We start from the raw sequence: 14,755 nt of genomic DNA, 5'->3' as shown, positions 1-14,755 counted from the left end.
TCCCGCATCAGTGTCCGCAGACGGATGCCGAAGCAAATTTGCGGGTCAGCGTTGAAGATGCCCTCACACATGTATAGATTTCTACTGGTCATCCATTTGGCTCCCAATGAAAACCATTGTAACGTCTTGGAAGTTTTACTTCTCCTGTTTGTTTAGACTGCTTCATCTCACGACTAGAGGAAAACTGCCTCTCGGGTTACTCCGAAGGCAACCAACTCCTTGCCAACAAACCCTACACCTGATCTCCTCTCGCGGTCATCGTAGACTGCGACTCTGGAAGTGACCTACTCCTAGCCACCAAACTAGTACCAGATCTCCTCTCGCCGTCGCCAATGGCACCGCCCTTCGGTCAAAGGCCATGGGAGTGGAGGGTGCACAGAGATAAGAGAGATCCAATCTCATAGGGGCTCTCGCCCTTCGGGAGCCATGGAGGCCAAGGATCAGAGGGGGAAACTTCTCCTCATCTAGGGCAGAAGCCAATGAAGAAGAAGAAGGAAGGGGGGCTCTCCCCTGGTGGTGGTGGAGTGTCGTTGGGGGAACCATCATCACAATGGTTGTCTCCATCACCTTCGTCGTCTTCATCAACATATCCATCACCTTCCCCTCTCTCTATTCAGTGGTCCACTCTCTCGCAATCTGTTGTAATCCCCTACTTAAACATGGTTTTTGTCGCTAGGAATTATTATCCAATGATTTGTTTCATCATTGTTATGTGAGTAGATTATTTTTGTTCTATGGGTTAATTGGTGAACTGCTATGATTGGTTTCAGTTGCATGTGGTTATGTTGTTGTTGCCTATCATATCAGCGTGCGGATCACACCTTAGGGTTACTAGTATGTTGATAGGACTATACATAAGGTTGCAGTATTAACTAAAATATCTCGCCACACCATAGAAAGTAATGCATATGGGATTGTAGGGGACCAATATATCTTAATGGTTGGGTTTCTCTTAATGAACGTGTTAGTATTTGGGTGTGCTTACTAATAGTTCCAATTATAAGAACATATGACTCCAAGTACGCATGGTATTTTAGTATAAGTCTCTCCCATATATAAAACTGGAATGATTATAATTGATATAATAATTTAGCTAATTGCCTAGAGATAATTACACACATCCTACAACCATTTTTTCACGCTCACTATCTTTATTTTATTTTAACTTTATTTATACATCGCCTAACTTTTATTTGCAAGTTCTTTATTATGCGCCAAAACTATACTTTCATATCTGCAAAGTACTTTTAGTTTAATTTCCTAGGTGAATCAAACACTTATTGTGCATAGGGTTGTATCAGTGGCAGATAGGACATGAGAATACTAATCCTACCTTTAGCTCCTTGTGAGTTCAACACTCCATACTTACCACCTCCATCATTGAAAAGTTATACGATAATTTCTTGCACTTGATGATTATCAAGGTTTTTTATGATACCGCTGCCGCAGAGCATGTAGGATGAATATTCTCGTGTGCATTTGTTGGGTTTATCACTTAGTAGATTTTATTTCCCATTTTTAGTTATTTTCTATCTTTAGTTATGGATAAGGAACACGAAACACCAAAAATAAATAGTTGTACTTGCTATCCAAGGAGATGAGGAACCTCCTAAAACCCTCAATGTTGTTTATGTGGAAGTGGAACTCATTGAATACTTCTTTTTATTGGATATAATTTAGATAAAACCCCATTCAACTTGAAGAAGGCGTACATTAATTAATACCCACTTGATATAAATATGCTTTTCCTTTATCATGGAAACATGACACGGCCTCAATTATATTAAGGAAGCAATATTTCAGTTAAAATTTTGGATGAAATTCATTAGATTTACCAGTGTGGATGAAATTCATTGGATAATATATTTTCAGTAGGGGATGATATCTTGAAATCTCATACGGAAGTTGCAGCATATTGTGTTGGTAGATGGGTGGGCTTGTGCTAAAATCCAATTGTTCGCAATTAGCTATATGCCATGGAAATTTAAATATGGGACTGAACTCAGCCAAAAGTTTATAAATTATTCTCCAAAATTCCCAGAAAGTTGCAAAAATTACTGTTAACTCTCGAAGAAAGTAACTGAGTTTCAAATGACAGAAACAAAAAGGCAAATAGCTCTGTCTATGAAAAACAAACACAGCGACGCTGGGTGGGCACGCGAGGCCGACGCCACCAATACCGACTCACGGGAATCTTATCTTACTGTAATGTGCTGGTTGAACTAGTATAAGCAAAGCATCTTTCTCCTTCGATTTGGTACAAAGCATCTTCTCTGGTACAACTAGGTGTGTACACAGAGGCAAGCAACAACGATCACTTCTTGTTCCCTATACCCACACAGGCATGAGCCTTATCCTAATACACACTTGTCTTTTCTCTCTCTCCTCTGCGCATTCTTCACACCCAGGGCGGGCGGCCGGAGGCCGGCATGTTCACCGCCGGGCAGCAGCAGTTGCCCGAGACCGTCGGGCACCAAGCCACCAACAGGTTCCGTTCAGCGAGGTGATTCCATTTTCTATGCTCTATTGTGCCTCTCGTCGCCGACGAGCCCCTGTTGCATCTAGATACTCGTTGTTTTCGTCCTTTTCCCCCTTCTCCGCACGGCTCACTGGACGGCAATGTGAGGGTCGACGGTTCAACGCAAAGTAAAATACGGGTAGACGTTGTGTTTTGCCGAACACGTACGTCATGCTTGGTTGTGCTGATTTTTCTCCCGCTCATTTTTCAACGCTTATGATGGAAAAGGCTCGCTCCCGCTTTATATATAAACCACATCCATCAAGCATACCAAGTTTATACCTCGGCCGGGACACCTCGCTGAAAATAAAAAGGTTCGCACCGGGCCGGGGGCAGCATCACAAACAATAGCCCCAAATCCACAAGATACAAGCCTAATCACAAGAAGGTTAGTACCGGGGCCAGGGACACCTGATGAGACGCGCGGATAAAACAATTACATATACACACAATGCAATTCGCCTCAAAATGGAACGTTTGGACGTTAGAACTAGAACAAATGAGTAAACCGGTGCCCTAGGACTAGGTTCAGATCATCCTTCAAACAAATCATTTATCACCATTTCCAATTCCTCGGCAGTGCGCATCTTTTGTTTTCCTGCCATGACTCGCTTTCGGCAATGTAGCACCCGTGACAGCCGACTCTGATTCTTCCTCTGGGCCAAGAATGAAACCTGGTACGGTGGAACAATCAAACCCACAATCTCTTTCCGCAGCTTATACCTGAGGTTAGCATTAACCTTGCATGTCATCTGGCGTCTGCAGATGATACAAAATTCAGCACTAAACTTATCCAAACGGTCTAGGTGGTTCATCAGAGGCGCCCAGCACTCATCCAAGTAACTGGCCTTGTATCGACGGAACATCGCACTGAGCATACTCTCCAGTTCTTCGTTTGAAAAGGCTGCTCCTCGACCACGCATAATCAGCAAAACATCATATGCATTGCTGAACAGGAAAATGTATACTCTACATTTTTCACCCTGCCATATCCTTCGCGCATCCCCCTCCAGCTTACAGGCCCAGCCGTCAAGCATCTGAGAGAGAAAATCAGCGGTGCATCCGATGGCATGTGCTGATTCCAGAGCTTCAACGAGATGTCTGTTTGCTAGATGAATTGTGGATTCTTCGACGTCATCTGCGCTGAGAAGTATTGTCCCAAAACCATCCACCATCTTCTGAAGGATACCAGCAGCCTCACCAGATCTGTTAAAAGACCAAGACATCACACTGTTAGGATCTAACAATCTGGAATACCTTAAATCATCGGGGGAGAAAAGGAATAGCTCAAATGACATACTGCCACATTTCCCCCCTCCGATTTCTATTAAGGAAACAAAAAAACGAGCTACAAGCACCAGTTCACCCCTACCAAATAACTACTAGTAGGAGTAGTAGAATACGAAGGCTTAATTGGTTTCCAAAATTTGAGAACAACTTAAAGAAAGGCTCACCTGTCGAATGTAGCATGGACGAAGGCTCGTCGTTCCACTTCCACACAAGCCCCTGCATCGCACTCGCACGAGCCTCCTCGGATCATGTCCACGGAGTCGGCGCCTGCTACTTCATGGTACGTGATTGACGGATTCCTCCGGAAGTGTGCAGCCGCGGCCGGGGCTGCTTCCTGCCTGTCGCTGCATGAGGCGCCCCCGCCGGCGCCGTAGGGCTCGCGCTCGCCTCGGGGAGGCGTACCAGCGGAAGGGAGGGCAGCGGCGCCTTCTGTTTCCTGGTACCGGATTGACGACGGATCCCTCCGGAAGTGTGCAGCCGCGGCCGGGGCTGCTTCCTGTCTGCCGCTGCCTGAGACGCCCCCGCCGTCGCCGTACGGCTCGCGCTCGCTTCGAGGAGGCGTGCCAGCGCCATCGGGAGGTATGGCAGCGGCTTCCACCTCAGCCTCGTCAGCGTCCTCTGGAATCGCCGGGATCTGGTGGTCGGGGTCGGGCGCCCCGTCAGGCAAAGGGGGCAGGTGCAGGTTCCCCCAAAGCCAGAAGACAAGTACCACCAGCGCGGCGAGGAGGGTCGGTGGCGGATCGCACGAAGGGCGCAGCGGCGCCGGCGTGCGTGTCAGGTTGCAGGAGATGTTGAGACGCTCGAGATCAGCCATGGCAAGTGCTGTTTCTTGTTCCGCCAGCGGCGTTTATATAAGCGCGGCGGTGGTGGTGGTGATGGACTGATGGTGGTGGAAGAATGGTCCAACTCTTTGTTTTTATATATAATTCTGTCGTATATATCCATATAATTAGGCGAAAAAAAATATAACATAGGAGGGATTTGAACCGCGACGTTGTTGTTCTAGAATGCTCAGCGTCCTGGTGACTTTTTTTAACACAACAGACAATAGAGACGGAGACAAGACAATGACGATCATACATACGCATATATACTCATCTCATTCTTAGGAACGCACGCACTGCACATTCTAGCCCTACGAGCATTTTCGAGAGACTGAGCCGATACCATCTTGAGTTTAACGAAGTTGTCATGGGCGTCTTCGTTGTCGACGGGAACACCTCCTCCCACTGAACGCACATTACATGTCGTGACTTCAGTTCAACTTTAGTTTAAATCTAAACTGAAGCCACGATACCATTTTTAAATCGGGGGGAGTACATCCTTTGGGAATTTACGTGAGGGCTTAGGTGGGAGTTTTTGGTTGGATAAAATGAAGGGAAGGGAAAGGTATTGTTATTTTTCACCGATTTTTAGTTAGGGTGGGCTCCTCAGCCTGATTTACACCCAATCAAAAAAGCCCACCTCAACCTCTCTGTGAACCCGTAAAAGAGATGTTCGTGTGTGTAGCATTGCTCCTTCTTTGCTCTTGTTAGCAATGTACAAGGATGGTGATCTTGGATGAGTTTTTCTCTGTGTTCAGATCTCCTCTCAAGTTTCCACGATCACATATGCATGATAGCTCACGGTTGTAGTGAAATCATCATTGTTTACTTCTTTTACAACGCAGTGCACGTGCATCTCATCAGCATGTGAAAATGGTGGAATCTTATTTTTACTTGGTTAGCCTTTTGTTGCGACATCAGATCCATTATAAAAGTTCATCGAAAATACAAAGCATCTCAAATATTATAAAAACTAACATTAAGATTCTGAGACCACCAAACGATGACTACTGCCGCCAGAATGAGCCACCGACGCCCTGCTGTCGCCGCTCCCTTACCGGAGCCGGCGGCTTGACCTTGTCGATGATAGCCTGAAAGTCTTCGTGGACATGCCCCTAGGACCAGTGTCCTGGAGCCGCATTCGTCGCCGTTATACTCTTGCATAGATCTGAAGCACCTAAGACCAAATGACACCACATGACGAGAAACCCTAATCTCACCGGCCTAAGAAGAAGGCAGGAATTTACACAGAGCTCCGTCGACTACGTTAAGACAGGCGAACTCGAGGAGGCGGAAGACAAAATCAAAGAAGCAGTGTCGCCATCTGTCCAATGCCGCATCTACGAGGACGAAAAAACCTAACCTAAACTATGAACCGGAGCGAAGGTCCCCGCCATTAACCGTCGGAGCGGCAGGCAGAGGTGAAACGAATCCATAGGCTCGCCGATGAAGCCTGTAGGGAAGAGTTTGGCCTGGCTGTTTAGGGTTAGAGGAGAAGAAGTCTAGTATGAAAACGATTCAAAGCAACCGTTCTTGGTTGGGCTTCTAACTGCCATATTTCTTGACGTAACGAACCGTAGGTAGGAAAATGTTCTCCGAACTGCGATGATGTTTTGGTTCCATATATAGCTAAGAGTTCTTACGACAGACACAGGTTAGACCCCTGTAACCTCGGAGTACTGAAACAAAGTTATGGTGCTTACTTTGTAAAATTATATTGAAGCACAGAAGACAGAGCTGATTGAAGATTACGGAGCGGTTCGAACTTGAATAAGACCATGCTCCTTTTTTCGTAAAATGGCTAGTTTGGTTATTGATCCATTAAACAAATAAATTTCAGGTGTATGTTGTAACAAATCCATTCTCTCTTTATTTAATGGAGGAGGCAAAGCTTTTGCCTCTGTTTAAAATGAAAAATAAAATCGAAAATATCATTATATGAATTTCTTATACCTCCTATTTTATAAGACTTTTCATATAAGAGAATAAACCATATAGATAGGGTTAGAACAAAATAAAATAAAACAAGTCACGCCCCTGCGGTCCCTAATGGCTGCTAGACTGAAAACTCTCACCGCACACATGCCGCGTTTACACGCTCAGGATGGCCACCATCATCTCTTCTGACAGTGAAACATCCCAAGAAATCAAGAAAAGTCTCGATTGAAAAATCCGCTCATCCGAAGAAAATGCGCGGTAGCATTGATTGCACTGGCCCGTAGCTCTCCGCTCATCCCTTCGTCTGACGAAGGCACGAAACATTCCCCGCGAGCCACGAGCCAACGGCAAATGCATGGCCCACGTGCTGTATTTTCGCGACGGGACCCCGGGGCCGGGGCCGGCGCCGGCCCTGGTGGCGGGTGGAGGGGCCCCAGAAGTCCACGGGCCCTCCCACGATATGCTTGTCGTAATCGGGCAAATTTGACCTATTTGACTTATAGACGAAATCAAATCACAAAATGAATTGTCCGGTAAACTATTTCACGCCGCTGACCCGTGGCGCCTAGCTCCCAGGCGCTGCACTAGTGCAACGCCCGCGAGCTAGGCGCTGCACTAGTGCAACGCCTAGGAGCCAGGCGCTACACTGTATAGTGTGGCGCCTAGCTCTCAGGCGCTGCACACTGATTTAGTAATTTTCGGAGTACACAGATACGACGCTGGCCGTGTAGCGCCTATCTGCGAGGCGTTGCACAGTGAGTGTGGCGCCGTCGTGGCGGGCGCTACACAAAAGGGTTAGACGTGTGAAATAGTTTACCGGACAGTTCATTTTGTGATTTGATTTCGTCCATAGGTCAGATTTGTCAAATTTGCCTCGTAATCGTAATCCCTATAAAAAGGAACACATACTACATAGGGTTTGTCTAGGTCTCAGTCGACTGAGACTTCGCGAAGTCTCAGTCAAGCAATATAGTATGCAAGAAGAAAAAAAAAACTGGAAAAAAAATTGTTTGCACAAATCTCAATGCAAGATCAACGGATTGTAGTATCGACTTAGACTTCACGAAGTCTCAGTCGACTGATTTTTAGCAAAGCCGTACTACATAGTACGCTCATAGTAGAGACGGGACCGTACTCTCTTTTTTTTTGCAGCGAAGAGACGGGACCGTACTCTACGGCTGGACGCAAAAAAAAATGTGTATATACTTACCTCAATGAACGCACACACGCAAACCCTATCCCCATGAGCACCTCTATAAAAGACTGAGCCGACACATCATCTTGAGATTTTCTTCTCTCACCGGCCGCTGCCTCATAGTCGACATAACGTCTCCTCTTACTGACCGCGCGTCGCCGAAAATCATGAAATAAATCAGTATAAATGCGAGCACTAGGACTTGAACCCTGGTGGGATGGAATACCATTGTCCACCTAACCACCCAACCACACGTTTGTTCGCCTGCCACTAATTAAAGAGTATTCCTTTCAAAAATCACTTTCACTTCTTCATGTTGTGACAAGTGGTGCTACCTATGAGTTTTTCAAAAAAAATCATAGATTCGTTTATTCAAAACGATTTATCTCTTAAACCATGCGTCCAAATCTCGAATCATTTTCAACGTTGAATTTCTCGAGTCATGATCTTCAAAACTAGATTCCATGTTGATAGGTTTTGATAAACTTTTTTTTCACGAAAAAAACGGACCAAAAAACAAAACCGGAAGCACAATTTTTTCACCTTTCTGAAAGCCGCTTTTCACGAGGCACGACCATGCCTCTCACAAAAGGAAAAAACACATTTTTTCGATTCCGAGAGGCACGACTGTGCCTCTCTTGGAAGTAAAACCATGCCTCTCTTGAAAGCAAAATCGTGCCTCTCACAAAAAAGACACGTTTCTTTTCCATTTCTGAGAGGCATGGTCGTGCCTCTCGCGGAAGCAAAATCGTACCTCTCTCGAAAATAAACCGTGTCTCTCATGAAAGGAAAAAAATAAGAGAAGACACAGTTTTTTCATTTCTGAGAGGCACGTCCATGCTTCTAGCGAAAGTAAAATCGTGCCTCTCACGAAAGGAAAAAAAGGAAAAACATGTTTTTCTTGTTTTAGAGAGGCACGGCCATGCCTCTCGCGGAAGGAAAAAAGAGAGAAAACACTTTTTTTTTGTTTCCGAGAGGCGCAGCTGTGCCTCTCGCGGAAGCAATAGTCGTGCCTCTCGCGGAAGCAAAACCGTATCTCTCATTAAAGAAAAAAACATGTTTTTATCGTTTCCGAGAGGCACGGCCGTGCCTCTCGCGGAAGCAAAACAATGCCTCTCACGGAAGGGAGAAAAAAATAAAACGTGTTTTTTTGGGTAATTTTTTTGTCCAAAAGATAAGAAAGACCGATGAAAAATCGAAAGCCAAAAAAAGAAAAAAAAACATCTAAAATCCGAAAATGTATGTGGAAAATAATGAAAATACAAAATACGAAGGAAGCGCCCAAAGCACAACAGGTGGCGGCGGCTGAGAGCGGGCCAAGTGAGGCGCTCTCAGCCCACCCCAACTGACCCTTTGGGAGGCTGGGAACGGGCGCTCTTCCTTTTCCTTCTCTCTTTTTTGCATGGTAATACATATCTCACTCATATCATAAATAACAAAGTACAAGTCACGTAAGGTTACCGACATGACAAAATTGAAAAGATAGCTGAACATATCAGAGCTTGACAACAACGCCCGTCACCTGCCTCCGAAAAGAAGAATGACGGATCACCTCATCACCCGAGCTTGATGAGGCTCCATCGCTGATATGCAACTTTGCGAATCTCCAAGGTGGCTCGCCACAAGTCAAGCCCTTGTCGTTGAACGAATCAGACCGGGGCAACACCCGGGACACGCCATCGAACTCCAGATCTAGCACCCTACTACGACTAAGACGCCGAAGGAGGAAACCATACCTGCCATCCACAAACCATGCACCCAGCACACGTTCCATCTTCTAGATGATGTCGATGCAGACCACAATCTGCATCCACTCCTGGATTACCTCCCAAACTCCGCGCCGAGCAAACGTTGTCGCAACGGCGGAGCCCGAGGACATAGGTCCACCACGAGGATACCGCAGCCTCCACGCCATCTTTGCTTGAACAGACTGGTTTTCAAATTCATCCCCAAGCGTAGAACCGATGGCCTCGTCAGGGAAGGATCCAAAGAAACTTTATACAACGACATCATCGTCTTCGCCGAAGTCAAGGCGATGAAGATCCTAAAAACCTAGACTGTGAGGGAGTAAAAAACGATCCGCGTGCGTGGATCTGACGACCCCCTCCCCTCTGTTTTCCTTCTTCCAGATGGCGAGACATAGGCACATCTGTATTTGCCTTTTTGTTTTCCTTTTTTCGACTATAGCTCTACACTTGGCCTGAATAGCTTCAATATAAGGAAAAAAAGGCCATTGGGCCTGGTCCAATTAGCAATCTAGCATAACGCACCCATCGACCAGGAGGACACGGGACTTGTGAAATCCTGAAATGACTAATTGAGGAGTACTCATTGGAAAGATCACTCAGATCTTCCTAGTTGTCACAAGTGGCGTGCTGCAAGTGCGCCACTTGTCGCAACCTGAGAGTTTTCCCATTTTTCGTAGATTCGTTTATTCAAAACGTTTTATCTCTTAAATCGTGCATTCAAATCTCGACCCGTTTTCACGTTTGAATTTCTCACGTTGAGATCTTCAAAACTAGATCTCATGTTGATAGATTTTAATGAATTGTTTTTCACGAAAAAACCGGACGAAAAAATCGAACAGGGGTAGCGGGTTTTTTCCCCTTACCGAAAGAGGCACGCCCGTGCCTCTCGCAGAGAGAAAAAAAATAGAAAACAAGTTTTTTTTCCCTTTTTCGAGGAGGCACTGGCGTGTCTCTCTCGAAAGCAAAATCATGTCGTTCGCGAAAGCAAAATCGTGTCTCTCATCGAAGAAAAAAAAACAAAAAACACATTTTTTCCGTTTTCGAGCGGCACGGCCGTGCCTCTCGAAAAAGCAAAACCGTGCCTCTAACGGAAGGAAAAAAGACGGAAACGCATGTTTTTTCATTTCCGAGAGGCACGGCCGTGACTCTCGCAAAAGCGCAACCGTCCTTCTCGCAGAAGGAAAAACAACAAAAAACTCATTTTTTTTCCTTTTCTGAGAGGCACGGCCGTGACTCTCGCGAAAGCAAAAACGTGCCTCTTGCGGAAGCAAAACCGTGACTCTTGCCGAAGAAAACAAAAGCCGTTTTTCGCACAAAAAAATCGTATTTTTTGTTCCAAAAGCTGAGGAAGACCGGTGAAAAACCGAAACATCAAAAAATACTGGAAAAATTGTTTAAAAAGCCAAAAATGCGTGCGGACAAATTAAAAAACAAAATCCAAAGGCAACGCCCAGAGCGAGACACGTGGCGGGCGACTGAGAGCGTGCCAAATGGTGCTGATCGTTGTGAGACTCCCGAAGGAGCGCTCGTCAACTAGTTGCTCCGGAGAAATCCCTATTTGACTTATTATGTGTCAAAATGTCACCCTATCGCACAGAAGATCGAGATTTGTTTGGATTGGGCCGGCCCGTTCAAGCGTTTTAAATGTTCCGGTTTTGGGAATCCCAGGCGGTTTTTTACGGTTTTGGGGAACTTCTAGTAGGTTCCTCAACTGGTTTATTTTCTATTATGCTTCTCTTTTGTTTATTTATTTTTTCCGGTTTCTCTATTTTCTTTTCTCTGCCTTTTCCCTTTTTGATTTATGTTTTAACTTTTTCTATATTATTTCTTTATTTCTTTTCTTTCTTTCCTTTTTTTAATTTCAAATCATTTTCATATTCTTTCTCAAACTTACTTTCCTTTTTCAAAAAATAGAAACTTAAAAAATGTTCGCATTTCGAAATTGTTCATTTTTCCAGAAAATGTTACTTATTTTTCAATTTCGTTCACAAATAAAAAAAATTAGAATTATAAAATTAGTTCGCTTCATTTCAGAAAATGTTCCAAATTCAGTTTTTCACCCTTATAATTTTGTTCAGAAAGCAAAAAATATTTGCTTCAAAAAATTTCGTTTTTTATTTATTTTACTAATTCAGAAAATTTTCATGTATCAAAATTTATTGACAAATTTACACAAATGTTTGAATTTTTAAATTTAATTCACAAATTCAAAAACGTTTGGGGATTTCAAAAATTGTTCTGAAAGTCAAAAAATGTTCACCTTTTCAAAATTTATTCACAAATTCAGAAAACATTGATGTTTCAAAATTTGTTCACAAATTACAAAGAATGATTTCATTTTTAAATTTTGTTCACAAATTAAAAACTATTGATGAATTTCAAAAATTATTTCCATTTTCCAAATTTGTTCACAAATTAATTAAGTAGTCATCCTTAAAAATTTGTTCACAAATTCAAATAATGTTTACATGTTTAAATTTTGTTCACAAAATAAAAACTGATTGGGAATTTGAAAAAATGTGTCTTTTTTCCGAAATTTGTTCAAAATTTAGAAAATCAGGAATTACAAAAATTGTTCTTGTTTTCGAAATTTGTTCACAAATTTTTAAAAAATGTTTAGAATTTCAAAAAATGTTTCTGTTTTCAAATTTGGTTCATATATTCAAAAAATGGTCATGTTTTCAAAATTTGTTAGCAAATTAAAAAAATGCTGGAGTTTTGTAAATAAATAGGTTGTAATGTTGAAAAATATTCACCTTTTCATTTGTATTTTTTTTCAAAATATTGTGTTGAAGAAAGTACTCACTCTGTCCCATAATAGAAGAACGTTTTTTACACTAGTATAGTGTCAAAAATGCTCTTATATTATGGGACGGAGGGAGTAGTTCATAATCTTTTAAACTGTTGTCGTATTCAGTCTTTGTTTCTATTGTGTTGAATTTCGTTTGAATATCCCAAATAATGTGTGTGTTTCAAAAAGTATTTGTGTATGGAAAACATGTTTGAATATATTTTTTAAAGTTTAAATATGCCACGTATTATAGTTGATATATACTGAACTGCTATGTTATAAAGTAAATACTGGGTTTTTGTTCGATCCTTCACCCACAAGTTTTATGGAATTTTGTGAACTAGTTTTATATTTTGCTGCTGCCGACAATTTAGTTAAGGTTCGCGCTGCTAATCATTCACAATAGCTTTGTTTTTTCAGTGGCATCATTCACAATAGCTAGCCGCCGTGGCTAGCGCATCGCACGCATCTGCTGCAGGTAGCCCGTCCTTATTTTTTTTCATTGCTAAATCTGCGAAATCACTAATTAAGGAGTACTGGTTGCAACGAACACTCCACCTTTTCAGCTCGCGACAATTGGCGCACATCCAGCGTGCCACTTTTCTCAACCTGTAAGTTTTCCCTTTTTTCATAGATCCGTTTATTCAAAACGTTTTATCTCTTAAACCGTGTGTCTAAATCTCGAACCGTTTTTACCATTGGATTCCTCGCGTCGAGATCTTTAAAACTAGATCCCATGTTGATAGGTTTTGACGAACTTTTTTTTCACAAAAAAACCGGACGAAAAACCAAACTGGGAGCACGGTTTTTTTCCCTTTCCGAAAGAGGCACGCCCATGCCTCTCGCGAAATCACAACCATGTCTCTCGTGGAAGCAAAACTGTGACTCTTGTGCTAGAAAAAAAAAAACCAAAAAACGCGTTTTTTCTGTTTCCGAGAGGCACGGCCGTGACTCTCGCGAAAGAACAACCGTGCCGCTGGCGAAAGCAAAACCGTGACTCTCACGTAAGAGAAAAAAACCGAAAACATGTTTTGTTTTTCCCCTTTCTGAGAGGCACGGCCGTGACTCTTGCGAAAGCACAATCGTGCCTCTCGCAGAAGCAAAACCGCGACTCTCGCGAAAAAAAACACGTTTTGTTTTTCCCTTTCCGAGAGGCATGCCCGTCACTCTCGCGAAAGCACAACCGTGCTTCTCGCGGAAGCGAAACCGTGACTCTCGCGAAAGAAAAAAAATAGCAGAAAATGCGTCTTTTTTTTGTTTCCGAAAGGCACGGCCGTGACTCTCACTAAAGCACAACCGTGCCTCTCGCGGAAGAAAAACCGTGACTTTTCGCGAAAGGGGAAAAAAAGAAAACGCATTTTTTCGTGCAAAAAAATTTCAAAAAAAAAATTGGTCGAAAAGCTAAGGAAGACCAAGAAAAACCAAAACGTCAAATAAACCCGGAAAAACCGTTTAAAAAGCCGAAAACGCGTGCGAAAAAATAAAAATAAAAAATACGGACGGGCCCGGAGGAAGCGTCCAGAGCGCGACACGTGGCGAATGACTGAGAGCGCACCAAATGATGCTGATCGTTGCGAGACTCCCGAAGGAACGCTCATTAACTAGTTGCTCTCCTAAATCTGAGCCAAAACTGACGGGCCGGCGCCCTTATTTTCTTTGTTACGAAAAATCCGAGCCACAGCGGATGGGCCGGCCCAGGTAAGCCGCCTCCTGTGCGAAACTACGACTGGTCCGCAATAAGTGGCATATAGGAGCCGTGTTTCTCAACAGCAAAAAAAGGGCTTGGAGCCGTCTGTCACGCGTGCCTTTCCTCCTCGCCCTCAGATTTTTTTGAGGGGTAAAACCAAATTTATTCATGAAATTCCACATGTAGTGGGATACATCTGACATCATGAGGAGCACCAAACCAGATGTGGCGTCCTGGACCTCTAGAAAAAGAAAACTTTGCTAGACGATGTGCTTCAACATTGACCCTACGACTCTCAAAAACAAAAGTACAGTGCAAAGTAGGTGATCTGAGGTTAATCTCGCTGACAATCGCTCCATACCTTCTCCTAGCATTACTGTTGATGTCTGATACTACCTGCTGGCAATCCAAAGCCACCACCAGGTTTTGGATTCCAAGATCCTCTGCCAGGGCCAGTGCCCTCCCGGCATGCCATCGCTTCAAGGGAGGCTGGGTCCGTGACCCCTTCGACAACAAGGGCTGAATTCCCCCATGTAATTTCCTTCTTCATCTCTACAGATTGCCGCAGCTGATCCTCCACATCTACCTGCCACACCGGCATCCACATGTATTTTGAAGTGTCTAGCTGGTGGCTTCGCTGGGCGTAAATTCACTTGATCATGTGTGACGGCTGCCGACGCCCGCCTTTGATTCTTCTCGTTGACGTTGCCGAGGTCAGCTATAAACCTTGTGATGAATCCATGAGTCGCTTGGGGACTTTGGAA

At 43.8% G+C, this 14,755-nt stretch overlaps 1 protein-coding gene across 1 annotated transcript; it reads right to left on the bottom strand.

The window, feature by feature from the left end:
* Window positions 1–3,003: 3,003 nt before the first annotated feature.
* On the bottom strand, window positions 3,004–4,622 carry LOC123191346 (uncharacterized). The gene is made up of 2 exons (XM_044604123.1): window positions 3,973–4,622; window positions 3,004–3,724 (listed from the first exon to the last, which is right to left on the bottom strand). The coding sequence occupies exons 1-2, from the start codon at window positions 4,620–4,622 to the stop codon at window positions 3,052–3,054; spliced, it is 1,323 nt and encodes a 440-aa protein (XP_044460058.1). The 3' UTR covers window positions 3,004–3,051.
* Window positions 4,623–14,755: the final 10,133 nt, after the last annotated feature.

This window comes from Triticum aestivum, chromosome 2A (assembly GCF_018294505.1).
Source record: "Triticum aestivum cultivar Chinese Spring chromosome 2A, IWGSC CS RefSeq v2.1, whole genome shotgun sequence".
NCBI lineage: Eukaryota > Viridiplantae > Streptophyta > Magnoliopsida > Poales > Poaceae > Triticum > Triticum aestivum.
Note: the sequence above shows the minus strand (reverse complement) of the source record. Positions and strands in the feature narration are given on the sequence as shown.

Bases quoted from the DNA above. Each gene is read 5' to 3' on its own strand.
- LOC123191346 (XM_044604123.1), bottom strand. From the start codon at position 4,622: ATGGCTGATCTCGAGCGTCTCAACATCTCCTGCAACCTGACACGCACG. The intron at 3,725-3,972 runs GTGAGCCTTTCT...GTCTTTTAACAG, and splicing joins GTCCATGCTACATTCGACAG to ATCTGGTGAGGCTGCTGGTA.